Below are 16,330 nucleotides of genomic sequence, written 5' to 3'. Positions count from 1 at the left end.
AGCTGTGTGGTACTCACAGACTGAGGTTTCAGAAGGAAGAAATGACGCATGTACAGCAGAAACCCTCCTACCTGACACATAACATGGGACACACATAAGCGGGGGAACTTAAATTGCAAGCCTAAGGTGAAAATCATCGAAACATTCATAATTTTATTTTATTTTTCATATGCAATATTCAAATGTATGATGACTTACTTTTCTTGAAAAATGAGCTAATTGTTTCTTCTTCTTCTTCTTCTTCTTCTTCTTCTTCTTCTTCTTCTTCTTCTTCTTCTTCTTCTTCTTCTTCTTCTTCTTTTTTTAAAGTAACCTAGTTCTATCTAGTCTTCCCAAAGCATTTGGTTGGGCTCTTGTGGAAATGAGTTCTTTTTTGTTCCCTTAGTTGGTCATCTTATTTAATATTTAATTAAGTTATTTAACTACAGGTGCAAATAGGTTTGAGTACAAACTCTTGCAAAGTGCATAATCCACCAGAAGAGAGGGTGTCTCTTCCCAGGCTCCACTTGCTGCCAGCCCTGTAAGCATCTGGGGATCCCCGGAGGAAACAGGGCATGCTGGGCAACCTAGCAAACAGGGTGAGTGAGATGCAATTAAGGAGGCCCTTGCTGATTGAAATATGTGTGTGCAGTACACACTTGCGCATGCCAAGCACTCAGAGTGAATGGAATACTTGTGCCAAAACGATTCTGCTTCTCTGACTCTCCCCATCCATCTACCCCCATTCCCTGGCCCAACTTTTTGCAAAGACTGGTTCTAATTTGAACTGGTTCAGTAAGATTTTAAAAACAACAAGTTTGATTTTGTTTTCAGAACAGTGAAAAAATTAATATTTGGTTTGAGTTCAGAGTTCAGACAATTAGTGTTGTCCATTTAGGTCTGTGAGTCACATTATCCTGTCCACATGACTCATTGGAAGGAATGCTTCAAAGGCAGTGCTTTATTTTCCCTTCTAACCCAGAGTCCAAATGCCTGGGGTCTCTTTTGTCCCGTGTTGTCCTTGTTCTAAGCAGCCCTGAAGAGCCTTTTATTGGAAACCAAGGATAGTGAGCAAAAAGAGCTTATTCCCCCTGCTTCCTCCGGTACTGGTGTGGACGCTGCTCCCTGTGCTCGTCTTGCTTGAGTGCTCATGGAGCAGGCAGCCCCTCCTGCGGTGGTCTGCTTATCCAGCCCATCCTGAAGCTGCACAAGCTTTCCAGGGACTGCCCCAGCTCTGTCTTCCTGGCCTCTCTTATTCATGCTCATTTCTCTGGTTTTCTTTCTTCCCCCTTTCTTGCTTGGTATCAGTATTGGTTTAACACATTATAACTCATTGCCTGCTGGTTGGTATAGGAGCAGAAGACATTGATTTCTCTGGGTTAGTCACAAAGAAGCTGTGAAGAGTTCCTTTTTTTTTGAGATAGGCTCTCGCTATGTAGTTCAGGCTGAGATTGAACTCACTCTGTAGCCCAGGATGGAGCTGAACTTTTAGCAATCCTCCTGCCTCAGCTTCCCAAGTGCTGGGGTTGCAGGTGTGCACCACTATATCTAGCCAGTAATTCACTTCTGATCCTAAGGAGCTGACCTTGGATAGCTGGGAAGAGAGGTTCAAGGACCATTGGGCCATACCTGTGCTTCCTGTTCAATCCTAGAACACAAATCCTGCCATCCACAGTAAAGTGGCCCATATCATCAATAAAACTGAGGCACAGATGAAATTTCAGGTGTGTGTGTATCTGTTTATTTGTATGTATGTGGAGCCTGTGGCTTGGTGTGGTTTGCGTCCTGAAAGCTCAGTTGTAGAAGCTTGGGTCCTCTTTGTGGCTATGGTTTGTGTCTGGATGTCTCCTCAAAGCCTCATGTGGACATGGGGGCAGTCTCTTCCCTGCTGGCTGAATCTAGAGTTTCGATTGGTTCACCATCTAGTGTTGGGATTGGTGTTTGAGGGCTATACCCAACCTGTGCTGGGTAGCTGGCATACCAGAGAAGAGAAGAGAAGAGAAGAGAAGAGAAGAGAAGAGAAGAGAAGAGAAGAGAAGAGTTTGCCCCTCCTCCTTTTACTCTTGTTGCTTTTGCTGCCTTCTGCCCTGCCTTGGAGCCTGCAGATTACAGACTGAAACCTCCACAAACTGTGAGCCAAATACAATTTTCCTTTCTTAATTTTGGGCATCAGGTATTTTGTCACAGCAATGAGGGAAAAGTAGCCAAGATAGGCAGTATGGAGGTGGTGACAACTAAGAGGTGAAGCTTAATGCAAGCAATGATCCCCTGGAGCAGCCAGTGCTTGTTCTCCTGGGAAGTCCCGAGGGACCAGCCTGGCATGTCCCCTGCCTCTCTCTTGCCTCCTCCCTCACAGGCACTCTCCTGTACTGGTGCATTCCCTTCTGCTTCTCTGCCATGCTCTGGTGCAGCCCTATGGCTCTCACCAGTGATTCAGCACAGTGGGGCTGCCTGACCTCAGACTCAACCTTCAAAACTGTGAGTTAATGAAAGTGCTTTTCTTTACACCTTAAAATGTGTGCCACCCAGAATGGGAGTATGGTCGGTGTCAGTGGCATTCTTCTTCTGGTCTCTCACTCTAGAGCTGTCCTCCTCCTCTCACCTCCACATGCTGTTTGTGAGATGCTGGTGCCTGCTCCTAGTTCGGGTCCCACAGTGCTGGGTAGAAGCTGGAGAGACTGATGATTAATGTGGGCATCCCATATAGACACAGAAGGCCTCACATCTGCTTCTGCCTGTGCTTCCACTGCTGTGACACACAAGCACATGCAGATTGAGTGCCTTTTCTCTGAAAGTCGGGGCACAGAAGTGTTCTGGATTTCAGCCACGCTCCTATTTTGGAATACTTGGACATACATGGTATCGTGGGGGTGAGAGCTAAATCTACACATGACATTCACTTGTTTTGTGTACAGCTTAGCCTTGTAGATGGTGCGGGGGAGGGGGTAACTGGGAATCGAATCAGCCTTCACGCTGCATTCCCAGACCTTATTTTTTATTTTGAGACTGGGTCTTGCTAAGTTGCTGAACTGTGTGGGCTGGGGTATCACTTGCCACCCTCCTTCTCAGCCTTTCAGAGTGCTGGAGGTACAGGTGTGGGCCACCAGAGCCAAAGGTAATTTTATGCCCTGTCTTTCAGTGTGCTTGCCTTTTAACTATGATCCATTACATGAAGTCAGATGTATAATTTTCTTCCTGGAACATACACTGCTGCTTAAAAGTTTGGATTTTGTAACATTTATGATTTTGGAATTTTGGATGAGAGACTCAACCTGTATGTAAATAGAGATGTGTGTGTACCCCTGGCTTAGTATAGCCACTGACATTTGTCTACCTCTGAGTGGGCCTTGAAGTAAGGGTGAGCTCATGCAGAGCTCTGATATCAGCATTGAATACCACCTTGCAATCCAAGGAACAAGGGCTTCCTGATAAATGGATGATTCTGGGTGTGTGTGCAAGGTGAACTGAGAGCATTATGTGGTGCCAGAAATGAGAGACCCCGAGAGCTGAGTGAGACGTAGGAGCTAACCTGAAACTCTCAAAAGAGAAAGCTGAAACAGCTGAAACAGTCCGAAAACCAAATAAGTCATATAGTATTGGATTGTAACCTCAAGTGTAAAGAAATATTTGTAAGACTATACTGATATGAATGAAGTTTTTGAATATCTGAATAAAGGCAGAGAACAGACAAGTCTCCTATACAGGAGAATCCCTATAAATCTACATAAATATTCTCCACCCAAGAAGATGGAGCGGCCCAGTATGGTGGTGCACACCTGTTGGAGAGCGTTGAGGCTGAGTACACGCACAGGGCTGTGGCGTGGCTCAGGCAAGGCTGAACTGAGAATGAGGAGACGCCTCAGGGGAAGACAGGCCACAGCTGAGGCCACCTGGAGACTTTCTGGATAGTTTTCCTTAATTAGCATCCTCTGTTGCTCTGAGGGGTCCTTGAACCCCTCCCAAGATCCTGCTCAGGTTTCCTGCATTTTCCACTCGACTCCTTGCTTGTTCTGATTAAATATGGGCTGCCTAGGGCCAGTCCTGCCTGCTAGCAGTTATGAGCTCTGCTGAGGATTTCACTCCTCCTGTAGCCCTAAAGACCATGCTGCTTGTGTCATTCCTTTGAGCCTTTGCCATGCACCCATTTGGGGAAATTGGGGATCTAGGTACAGACCCCAGAACATACCTATGCACTCAGTGTTTTGGGAGACCGAGGCAGGAGAATGCAAAGTTAGAGTCCAGTCTGGATAACTTAGCCATGTAGCAAGACCTTGTCTCAAAATAAAGTAAAAAAGGAGGTGGGGGATAAGGATGTAGTTTAGTGCCAAGGCTTTGGGTTCAGTCCTCAGTCCCTCACAAAAGACAGGTGGGGAGAGAGGGAGAGAGAATGGAACACAACTCCCCAGCCCTTAGATGTGGCTTTGTATGGGGACTTTTTTCTCATGCACACTGTGTGGAAAGTAATGTTCCGGTGGACACTGACCAGCACCCCGCCGAGCCAGGTGGGCAGCACTGGCAGCTGCAGCAGCAGTAAGTTCCATCCAGAGCACGCATTTAGGTTCTGTGGTCTCCTCCCCCAAACCTGTAACCCCAGGCTAACCATGAGGAAACCCCACAAAATACCTGAGGGTCCTCTTCAAACTAAAGGTCATGAACAACAAGGAAAATCTGAGGGACTGTAGTAACAACCCCTAGAGACACCGCAACTGCGTGCGACCTGGAATAGCCAGATAGGACCTGGATCAGAAGCATGATGTTAGGTGGAAGCCAAGGAGAAGTGAGTAAAACCTGGGCTCTCCTCAGTGGCCATGGTGGACCACTGAGGGTGGTCAGCACTGACCATGCCAATGTGAGTGATGTGAGGAGGGGGCACAGTACATAGGGATTCTCCCCAGGGTCACTGTAACTTTTCTATACAGCTAAAACTTACAGAAATAAAATAGTTTAATTTGAAGCACCACTTTGATCATTTCCTTTTTCTTTCTCCTAACTTTATGTCTCCATTATCTTGGTCTCTGCCCCCTGCCTGATCACTGAAGAAAACGAAGGGACCCAGACTAACCTGACCTCTCTAAGAAATGTGGTGACTCCTGCTTGCTGGCTGGACACTGTGTCTGGGCTTCCTGGCACCCTTAGTTCTCAGCTTATCTGCCTTCTGAGACTTCTCTGACGCCTTTATTGGCTGTCACGTGGTTTGAGCTGCAGTGGGCTCCTCACAGCCTGGAGGAGTCCCGTGCATGATTCTCTTGCTATGGAGGAAGCCAAACTTCATATTCCGGTGCCAAGGTCATGCTGCCCTCTGGGTTAGGATGGGGCACCTTCCAGGGGCTGTCACATCTGACTTTTTCACATCTGTGGGAATCCTTGTCATGCCCTGGTTCCTTGTGCCTCTTCAGAACCACTCTCCTTTATGTCTTCTGGTCTATTCTCATCACCTTTCCCTTCTTCATTTCTGTATGCTTGGTAGAATAGGTAGACGGGAACTGGTTATATAATTCCAGTATGTGGGCTGCCTAGAGAGCCCAAACCTGACATTCATAGAACAGGAAGCTGGGAACAAGGCGTTCTGCCCAGGGAAAGTCCCCTGAGTTTCCTAGGCAGACAGATTACTACAATGTCACCTATATGATACCATCTCATAGGGTACCAGACCTTACAGTGGCTCTGTACAAGTTAGTTGGTGCCACCCTCACTAGGCATCTCACCTTTGTAGGCAGAGTCGTGGTGGGAAGATTTAGGGTTGAACTTCAATCCCTAAATATTTCAGGCCCCATGTATTCCCTCAACAAGGCTGCCCTGTGCACTAGACAAACTGCAAACATTCATTGTAACCCTGAAATACACGAAGGGGAATAACCCACTGGTCTGCAGGAAGAATATTTACCATAATCACTTCACATGAAGGTACCTGAGATTGGATGCAAATTTATCTTGGGAGTGCCCCTGGAGAAGTGAGATTAAGATCCAGACTAAGGGGAGTGCTGGGTTAGAATGATTGGTTTATAAGAGACAGTTGCTATTTTTCCAGAAATTTTATGGAATGGTTATTAAATATTAGCCATTAAAATTAAATAATATAGAAAGAACAACTGGGATAGAAGAAAGGAGAAAAAGAAGAAAGGAAAAGATTATATGTATGTTGGTAAACATATAAATGTATGTATGTATATGAATGTAAAATAGATAACTATACTAGCAATCTCTATTAGTTCTTCAGAAAGAATAGTTTGTGCTGCCATTGTTTGACTGATGATTTTTGTGCCTAGATCTTGTAACCTAACAACTAATTCTAAGATAACAATATGCAATATATTAACTAGTGTTAATTTCCTACTGTTTTTTAAAATTCAGTATCATTTCTATCCTTTTTTTGTTTTGCTTTTTAAAATAAAAAGTTAAATGATATAAACTTGCAACTCACATGTACTGATAACAAAGGTAATAAGAATTGAAATTTCAGTGCTTTGTAATTTTTGGCTACATTTTACCTATGCTTCTGAAATTGCTTTCATCTCCTGTTTCTAAGTGGCAGAAATGCTGTGTAGCACAGCATGTCCGTACCTTGCAAGTGGCCATTTGCAGGTATTTACAACTGTTGGGCGCAGGCGCTCAACATACCATACCCCACCCGGGACTAAGGACCACGCCAGCTTCCGCAATGCGCTACGGTCCCTCTTTAAATTAGCCAACCCGTGCGCACCTCGTGCTCACTCCGTATTCGCCCCGTGCCGACTCTGTGGCAACTCCTGATTGGCCACAGCTGGATATAGTAGCCAGAGCCTGCGTCCCATTCCCGCCCTGCTTCCTCGTGGCAGCCTGTGATTGGTCACGGCCAAATATATAAACCAGAGCCCGCATAAATAAAGCAGCAGTTAACTGTCGCCCACAAGAGCGTCTCCTGTCTCATTGGGGGGCTGCGCCGGTCAACAACCATGGGATCTGGCAAATGCTACAAAGCTGATCCTGCATGTGGAGATGTTAAACATTTACCAACCCCTCCCCAAGCCCCAGCTTTGATCCACTGGGATTCAGAGTTTTCAGAGACTCTCTGATAGGGTCATGGGAAGAAGTGTAGATGCAGGTGGGAATACAGGTTTAGCACACAGTTTGGGGAACCAGAGGGAGTGTGGAGTGATAGATAAAAGGTGGAACCTTGAATGCTAAATGTGGGACCCTCAAGGAAGTACAGCATAATAGCTTAAAAACTTGCTTTGAATAAAACCCGGATGCTTTGTTACAGTTCTAGCTACCTGGTGGTTAGTACTTGTGTCTAGATGCCCCCATAGCCTCATGCACTCATAGGTGGGGTTTTATGGGGCTGGCTGGATCTAGGGTATGTGATACCAGGATTAAAGGTGTGAGATACTAAATTAGTTCACTAACTGGATTAGCATAGCTCTAGGTGTGGCTGAGTGGATTCACTGAAGACCGAAGCCCCACCCTGGGTTTGGGTGGCACCACTCAAAAGGCTTGTAGCCTAGTTCGAAAAAAGAGAAAGGCTGGCTGCTGCTGCTGCTGCTGCTGCTTCCTGCTGACCTGCCATGGACTGTTCCTCCTCTTTGGTGCCCCCTTGCCATGCTACCTTGCCGTGGAGCCACCTAAGCACTGAAACCTGTACAAACTTTGGGCTACAATAAACTTTTCCTCTTTTAACTTAGATATCTATTTTTCCTCAGTAATTGGAAAAGTAGCTAAGATACTGCTGAACTCCCTGGCCCCGCCTGCCCTCCTGTTGCACCAGCTGTAATTCACCCAGGGCTCCTAGACATCTCAGCACTTTCCTACATCATCCTGCCTTGGCTTGACCTGTCCTCAGGGGCCCAGATTTCCTCTGCCTCTGGTGCTTCATCCCATCCCCAGGCTGAGCAGGACTGCCCTGGCAGCCACACAGAAGTGGCACCTCCTCCCTCCTTCCCTCCCTCCCTCAGCCCCTGGCCAGCTCCATCATAGCATCTTGTTTCTTTCTTTCATGAATGGCTCCAGAGTGTCTGAGTATTTTCCTGATGGGTTTGGTTCTTTGGAAATTGTTTGTTCCCAGGCCAAAGGCTCTATGGAGCAAGACAGGGCGTGAGTGTCTCACCTGTAAATCCCTGGTGACCAGCACATTGCCTGGCACTGGCAGGCTCTCAGGTCAGGGCTAAGGCCCGACTCCAAGAGGGAGGAGCTGGCCACCCTCAGCCCTGGACCTGCTGAGTCTCAGTCCTGGGGAGGAAGTGGGCAGAGCTCCATCACACTCCAGAAGTCCAGGTTAGGCCGTGTTGCTTCTAGAGCAGAAAGAAGTGCATGCGTGTGTGTGTGTGTGTGTGTGTGTGTGTGTGTGAGGGTCTTTTGCCCCTCTGATGTTGTTAAAGCCCATGTAGGGTCTCAGCAGCCTGAGCTGGGCTGGGCTCGTGAAAGGGGAAGAACGGGAGGGTTACAATGTGGAGAACAGTAAGGACAGTGGCTGGTGCTGCCAGAAGGGCTCATGAGGGCAACCACCTCACACTAGGCCCCGAGTCCCTGCCCCAGGCTCCTCTGTGCTTCTCCCATGTGGTCAAATGAAACACCACACACAGTTTGGACGCCCTTTCCTAGACCTGCTCTGGGCACCTGGGACCTCAGAATCTCTGACCATACATATGTCATGGTTTATGTTTGTGTCTCCCAGGCCTCATGAGTTTGCATTGTTCATATGTGATGGTTCATTGTCTAGTGCTTGAATTGATGGTGTCAGTGCTCCACCCACCTAGGGGTGGAGCCAGGATGTGATGTAATGGCAGGAAGAAGGTGTGTCTTTCTCTTTGCTAGTTCGAATTTGCTGTTTGCAGCCGCCATGAACTGTGGTCCAGCCATGCCCACCTGCCTTGGAGCCAACTGAATGTGGACTGAAACCTCCAAAAAAACTGTAAGAAATAAACCTTTCCTTTTCCAACTTTGGGCTTCAGGTATTTTGTCTCAGCGATGAGTAAAAAGTAACTAAGACACCATAGGTCTTGAGTGACTTCAGGACGCAAACAGGGCTCTCTGCCCAGGTGGGCAGGGAGCTTGGCCAGGAGGACTGGGCTGTCCTCATGGGCCCCTCCCAGTTCGGAAGAATCAGAGAAGGTGGGCTGGAACCCAGAGATGTTAGGGCTCAGCCTGCATGAGGGGAACCACCTGGGCCTACCCCTGCCCCAACCCTGAGCTGCCAAGAGGAATTTGGAGTCAGCCAACTGAAGCTCCCACAAATGGTAGGGGGACTCCTTGGCTTGTTAGCTTCTGTAGTGATTCCCCCAGGCCCGTCACCCAGAGTCTGTTTACTCACAATGCCGCAGGCAACTTACGTGTGAGCAGCAGTGTGGAACCCAGTTTGTGCCTGGAGCAGAATCGTAAGGAAATGGGTGCTGGGTTGGCACCTGCGCTGCTGTCCCTGAGCATTCCTGGAGTGGGACCAGATGCCCTCCCAACCATCTGCATGGCTGGGTGGCAGGAGCTGACCTTTCTCCAGTGGCCCAGGGCGAGGGGTAGTTTGGGGAACAGGTGATAAGAGCTTTGTTCTCCTCTCTCTCTTCTATTTTTGTTGTCTGCCTTCTTTCCCCGTCTCCCCAAGTTCTGACTTTGGGCTGAGGGGCTTGGGAAAGGTAAGAGGGGCCTCAGCAGGGTAGAGATATGCAGAAGGAAAAGGAGGGAATTCCCAGGCTGCCAGATGAGCAGAAAGGGTGGGGCAGTCCTGAGACAGATCGGATTGGAGTTGCCAGCTAGTCAAACAGAAATGGGTTTCTGCTTGCAGGTGCTGAGCAATGGTCGGCAGCCTTGGAGGGAGGCACTTGGATGCCTTGCTTGGCAGCTCTGGACCGGGCACTTGGGAACTGTGAGCTGGTGTGGTGAAGAGCACAGGCATTAGAGTCAGAGGACTGGGGTTGAGTTGCTGGTGTGACCTTGAGCAAATGACCTTGCTTCTGCATCCTGCTTCTCCTGTGACCCCCCGTGCTTCTCTCCGTACTAGTCACAGCCTCCAACACTCTCAAATTATGTTTGTAACAGAGCCCTTCCCAGCCCACTGGTTTGATTTCCTGTCCTTATCATCATCTCTGATCCCAAGAAGTAGGTGCTTTGTTTCCGTTTATAAAAGAAAAGACCAGAAAAGCTTATTTGGAACGAATAAATAAATATGAGTCTGTTTTTTCACTGAGCTTGGCACTAGTAAATAATTTTAAAGCTCATCATGATGAAAAGGATTGTTAGGCAAATAAGACCCCGATGTTAATGGAACTTCTTACTTGGTCAACTGTCACTTTGTGTCCCCTACAAGGCTACCCTAGTATGTGACATCTATCATCAGACTAAGTGCTGGGGTTATCTGCTGCATGTTGATCACACCACCAAAGTGACAACCCAAGGCCCAGATTTGATCATGTCCCTCGTTTAATTAGATACTCCAGTGACTGTCACCATCCAAAGAACTAAACCCACACTTGACTGCCAAAACCATTGCTAATGGGATCCAAAGACCTACTCCTTGCCTCATTGCTGCCTCTCCCTGTCTCTCCTTTACCATGTCTGTGCTGTGCGAGAACAGATTTCACCTTTCTGAGCACATTCTGCCCATCCACGCTTCCAGGCCTCAGAGCTTCTATGCGTTTGCCAAAACACAACACAAATGTACCTCTGCGATGCTTAGGGGTAGACCTGCTCTCCTTAATGCACGCACAGCATTCTGTTGAGTGACGGAAGCATCAGACTACTTTTCTGGCTTGGGAATAAACTGCCAAGACATTGGTCCATGTTCTGCTTTCCTCTGTACCCTCAGCACAATGATTAGCAGGTCATAGAGGATTAATAGATGAAGGAATGCACAGACCTAGTCTCATGGATTTCAAGCTACTTTTCTGAGAAAAGCACTTAGTACATGATTTCTGGAGTCAGCCAGCCTGGGATTCCAGTTCTAATTCTGTTGCTTGCAAACAAATTTAGCCAGGTTGCTTTGTATCTTTTCCTTAGTTGATAAATGGGAATAATAGCGACCTCATAGAGCTGGAGGGGATTAAGTAAAACATGAGGCTATTCAGCAGTGCCAGGGACAACCAGTGAGTGTAACTATGATCACTGGACCAAGGTATCCAGGTTCCTGTGACAGATTCCACTGTGGGGCTCTGCGTAGCTGCAAGACCAGCTCGGAAGAGCAGAGATTCTGTTGGTGCCGGTCCACAGGAGAGGCAGGCCACTGACCCTGGTCCTGTCACTTGGCTCTAACTGCATTTGAAGATTGGGGGAGAGGGAGTCAAATGTCTAGAGAAGTAAGAAAACCAGGTAAGCAGGCAGCACAGTGGTGGGTTTTATTCCTAGTTACATTCCACATGGGCAATTCACCTCTTTCCTCACTGCTTCCCTTGATGACCATCGTTAGTGATTGTTAATAGAGGTAAATGTTGACATTCCCCAGATGAGGTTTGCATTTTACCTGAGTCCTGTATTTCTTGGGCAAGAACCCAAACTAATCAAGCCAGCTTGGAAAAAGCAGCAGATGGAGGCATAATCTGCACCTTTAATTACCATGGAGGCCTTGAAATTGAACACGCAGAGGGAAAATCAATGAATTGATTAATTTTATTTTCCCTTAACCATTTAATCTTTACCTGGACCATATGCACCTCTGTGTAGTATGTATTCTTCTAAATATTTCTAAATATTTGCAAATACAGTTTTTCATCAACTGCTGATTTTATTTTGTGGTTAGGAAGCATTTAGTGACTACGCTAAGGAAAGGTGAAGGTTTAGCCCTTGAGAAGCCAGGATTCGTGATGACCTACCCAAGCAATTTGAGTTGCTGCCTTTAAACTTAAACACGTTGGCCTTGGTGTACCACTTACACTGCCAGGAAAATAAACCAGGTCTAAGGGTCTCCTGTGCTAGCATATTTGCAAGCTTGATTTGGCATGTGTTCTTCATAAAGCTGGTTTCCGAGTCCCTCTGCTCTGGCCCGGGTCAGTGCAGGAGGGCCACTAGCAGTTTCTGGAAGTCACCAGAGGTGTCTGAGCTGACCATGTCTGAGAGGGACTTCTGATACTTCTCTTGGAACTTGGCCTTGATCCCTTGAAGGTCCACCTGTAGGGAGGATGGCGATACGAGGCATGGGATGTTAATACTGTGTTCCCTGTGAACGGCAGGTGCTTCCTAAACTCGCTTATGCTTTCAATCCACCTGTGAGGTAGAACTAGTATTATTTCCACTTTTTTGGATAAGAAAAAGAAAATTAACTTAAGTCCTTCCAAGACAGAAGAATTGTCTGTGTGCATACTCCATTCGAATTTTATTTATGGGAACCAAAACTTGAATATTATATGCTTTTATGTGTTACAAAATAGTATTTTCCCTTTGAGTTTTTACATGATTTGAAAATGAATACTTCTTCTATTACAGGACTGTACAAAAGCAAGTGGTGGGCCCCTGGTAGAAGAAAGTTGTAGACACAGAGGTTTGAGATTAATTTTCACTTGTACCCTGATTGGCAAGGATATTAGTATCCACAAGTTATCAAGCAAAATCAAATCCACAAGTATCAACAAAATTCAAATCAATATCCATTGATAGAACTTAGAATTGGACTTTGAATCCAATTCACTGAAATTACAAAAATCTAAGTGTTAAAGGTAGTATTTTTAAGAAAAATATAGATAAAAGATTGCCCTGCCGAAGATGCTTTATAGCTAATAAGGGAGATAACTCTTACATAGAAAGGATGTGATTCCAAAGTGAACAAAATGAGCCCCATTAAAAGAAACATGGAACTCTCTTCAACCAGGAGAGTCTTTTCTTTTCTCTTTGGGTTAGACCCTACGCTACACCCCAGATCTAGATATCTGGTCTCTCTTCTCCTACTCAGTTAGAGGCTGAACTGAGAGAGAAAATGAGAAAGGCCAAGGTGGAGGAGGGAGGGATTGTTTGAAGTGGATGCTGAACAGAGGAGAGAGGCTGCTGGAGGCAGGCAGAGGGTATCCCCTTGCTGCCCCGCTTGGGGGTCCTCTTGATCTCTGAACTGCCTCCTTGCCCTGGGTGAGGGAGAGTGTAGGACTAGGGCCCCACGACCCTGTCCTACTGCTCTGTGGCTTTGGGGTATTAGGGATCTGGCTAAACAATGTTGACCTGGGTCTGAGCATCCTGAAGAAACTGCCCCCATGTGGAGATGACCAGCACATGTGGTCAGCACTAAAATGGGGAGCATCTTGGAACTAAACATGCCCTGGTCCACGTTGGAGTAGACCCAAAAGTGAGAGAGCCCTCTGGGTAGCTCTGACCTCCCTGGGGCCTTTTGGAGCCTGGGGCTGAAACTTCATTCCCTCAAGAGTCTCTGTGACTTTGGCTGGCAGTTGCATTGCTAAGAGCAGGGCCTGGAGGGAGAAGGGAGGGAGCATGTGAGGAAAGAGCAGAACGCCAGGGGAGAAGCGAGGCTGGCCAAGGGAGCCGGAGGAGAGAGGACCGGACTCAGGGTTAGAGAGGACCAGACTTTGAGACAGAAGAAAACAACGAGTTGTGGGGGAAGAGGAGACAAGCGTGTGTGAGAGGGAGGCAGGGGAGAGATTCCAGGAACAGAAATAAAAGTGAGAGAACCATCTTGATGCAAAGTTATATTTAAAAACAGCATCAGCTGTTAAGTATTTGTCGAAAATGGGTCAGAATTTGGCTTGCTACCCTTCTTCCTTTATTTAACATTTTTTTTTTGTTTTTGAGGGAAGATGCGTGTGGCTTTCAACTGTCCAGTTCCACTTCCTTTTCCCGGGCTTCCAGCAGCAGATGAAGTTCTCCACTACTCCCCTTGCTCTGTGGCCCTGCGTCCCAAAGCCTTAGCTGTGTGCTTTGGCAGCGCCCACAGGCTCCTCATTCCTTTCTTTTACTAAGACACAAATATCCTCCTCTGAAGGGACAAATAGTGGTGTCTAGGGGCTTAAAAATCTCTGTCTTTTAATGCATAAAGCTGCACCTCTGTTCCTGGGAATAAACCATTCATATGACACATACACAATATTTGTGGTGTTAAACCGCTTCCTGTGCGTGAAGCCACGGTGAGCCTAGAAAGGCTTCCTGGGGGCAGTCACAAAAAGAGGTGGAGAAACATTCTGCGAAAAGGACATGTAAAATTTTGCTTCTGTACGTTGAATTAAATAAACACCCCACTCAGGAGAGGGGAGGTCATCTGCTTCTTGTCCCTGTCATGGTGACCTCTGTCAGTGTCTCTGTTTTGTCTCCTTAAGATGGAGCCAGGAGTATCTGTGCTACCTCCAAATGGCTCTGCCAGCTCCCTGTGCACAGCGCCACCAGCTCTCCGGAGCCACAGAAGACAAAAATAGCAGCCAGGATCATTGCTGTATTTGTATAAAAAGAACCAGACTGAGCAGAGCACAGTCTTGAGGACATTCTGGGAAAGCAAGTGCTGCCTGCCCCTCTTCCTGTAAATCGGCCTTTGAAAGAAACTACAAGCTGATGACATCAGTGGTGGACGAAGAGAAATGACTGTCGCCTCTTTGGAGTCCAGGGTGTCTTACCTCAGCCCTGGTGATGATGATTCGGATTAACGTGTCCTCATCAGTTCCCACGCCCTTCATGGCCTTGTACAGTCGGTCAGCAAAGTAGCCCTCGAGGTCTCGGGCGCATCTCACTGCGGGACAAGGAAGGAGAATGTGATGCATTCGTGTTGAATGTAGGGGACACTCCAGGGCCCAGGGCAGCCCAGGGGGTCACTGGGTCACCCTTGGGGCTGCCTGGCTTACAAGGCAGCATCTGAAGGAGCTGACTCCCCACTGTGGAGAAAGGAGACCCGAAAGATGCCCCACGTCAGGACACCTGGGCTCTTCAGCCAGAGCCAGGTGGGAGCCATGGCAGGACATCGGGGGTCTCTGCACCTTCAGTGCCCTCCCATGCTCACAGGATGACTGTTCCTACCTCAGGGACCAGAGGAGGGCACAGGGCCCCGCGGGCACAGCTTGGCTGTGGGCCCTTTAATAGACTTCACCGTGAAGGTTTCCTCCTCTGCTGCACCCCCCTCAGCCTTCCCTCCCCGGCTCTCTTTGCTAATTTGCTCTGCGCAGCTCCTCTCTGACTCTGCTCCATGCTCCTCTCATCAGCTCAGCTAGAGATCCGCGGTGTGTGCTGGGGCTGATGGCTGATTCTGTCCAAAGATCCCTTTTCTCTGTGCTACTTCGGGGCCTTCCCTGCCCACCGGTTTGGCTTTGGCTATGACGTGGAAGTGTAGCTTCTACTTCCTGACTACTAACCAGGTGGTTAGGTCCCTCTCCACCCTGGGGCTGGGTTTTCACCTTGCCTCCTTTCTCCCAGACCCCCGTGTACCACCAGGCCTAGCGCTTAAGAGGAACAAACCATTTACTCTTTAGGTGGTTAACGTTTCTATAGAACATTTGTACTATTTAATGTTAGGGACTAATAATAAATTCAGCCTAAGTGTAAAATGTGCAGACTTTGTGTGGCTTGCCTTGGGGCTCCTGTTTTCGGGATAATTATCTATGTGACTGTTACAAGCAAGGGGGAGGAGTGGTAGTATCCTTTGCTCTCCTGGGACATGTCAGCTTCACAGAGCCCTGTGCGACAGGAACTATATGTCCCAGAGGCAAGACGATGGTGGCCTGAAAATCCTGGGTTCGACCCCCAGTTCCACAAACAATCAAAACTGCAACAAACAGACGCAGGTATCTGATTTCTTTATCCTGAGAACAATCCAAAAGCTCTTGGGTCGTGCTGGTGGCGGGAAGCTTCGTGGGGTGGGACATTTGAAACTCACGAAGTCCCTTGAACCGGAACTACTGATGCCTGCAAAGGCTTCCTCTCCCAGCAGCATGGATGGACGCTGTAACCGCTGTCAGCTAGACTTGTGCACTGGCCCCACCCACACAGGAGGCTTCTGCCTTGACACCGCTGTTTCCCAATAATTCGGGAAGAAACCTTGACTTTTCTACTTAATCTGTGCCTGGGAAGCAACTTCCGTTGTTAGCAGCAGCAGAAGTCCCCCAAAGGTCGGCTGGGGACTACTAGGGAAGGTATGGAAGTGACTCAAGACGAGCCAGTGGGAAGAAAGACGGCCAGCTGTGCTGCACTGTCCCTTGCTCCTCTTGGCCTTTAAAGAGCAGGGGAAGCAAAGTGTGGTGGCGTAGGTCTATAATCCTAGCTACTCAGGAGGCTGAGGCAGGGCGATAGCAAGTTCGAGGCCAGCCTGGGGAACTTAGTGAGACTTTTGCCAAGAGAACAAAGGGTGGGGGTGTCGCTCAGTGGAAGAGCCCCATAATTCTGATCCCCAGTACTATAGCTGGGAAAAAGCAGTAGTTCTTAAACTTCACAGACTACAAGACAATCTCCTCCTGTACTCCATTCCATTCCAGGTTTCTCC

The 16,330-nt window shown here is 47.8% G+C and overlaps 1 protein-coding gene and 1 long non-coding RNA gene across 2 annotated transcripts in view; one reads left to right on the top strand and one right to left on the bottom strand.

The window, feature by feature from the left end:
- Positions 1-15,398, top strand: part of LOC106027135 (uncharacterized) — a 30,481-nt gene extending 15,083 nt beyond the window's left edge. Inside the window, exons 2-3 of the long non-coding RNA XR_001200712.3 lie at positions 8,787-8,863; positions 9,728-15,398. This is a non-coding gene — a long non-coding RNA (uncharacterized LOC106027135). The remainder of the gene's footprint in view (positions 1-8,786; positions 8,864-9,727) is intronic.
- The window catches only part of Anxa13 (annexin A13), a 54,178-nt gene continuing 49,378 nt past the window's right edge, over positions 11,531-16,330 (bottom strand). The window contains exons 10-11 of the mRNA XM_063231135.1: positions 14,478-14,590; positions 11,531-12,042 (exon numbers count right to left, since the gene is read on the bottom strand). Of these exons, the coding sequence (XP_063087205.1) occupies positions 11,923-12,042; positions 14,478-14,590 (233 nt within the window). The 3' untranslated portion in view covers positions 11,531-11,922. The remainder of the gene's footprint in view (positions 12,043-14,477; positions 14,591-16,330) is intronic.

Source organism: Cavia porcellus, unplaced genomic scaffold (genome assembly GCF_034190915.1).
Source record: "Cavia porcellus strain 051 isolate PalLab524CR breed Dunkin Hartley unplaced genomic scaffold, mCavPor4.1 scaffold_19, whole genome shotgun sequence".
NCBI lineage: Eukaryota > Metazoa > Chordata > Mammalia > Rodentia > Caviidae > Cavia > Cavia porcellus.
Note: the sequence above shows the minus strand (reverse complement) of the source record. Positions and strands in the feature narration are given on the sequence as shown.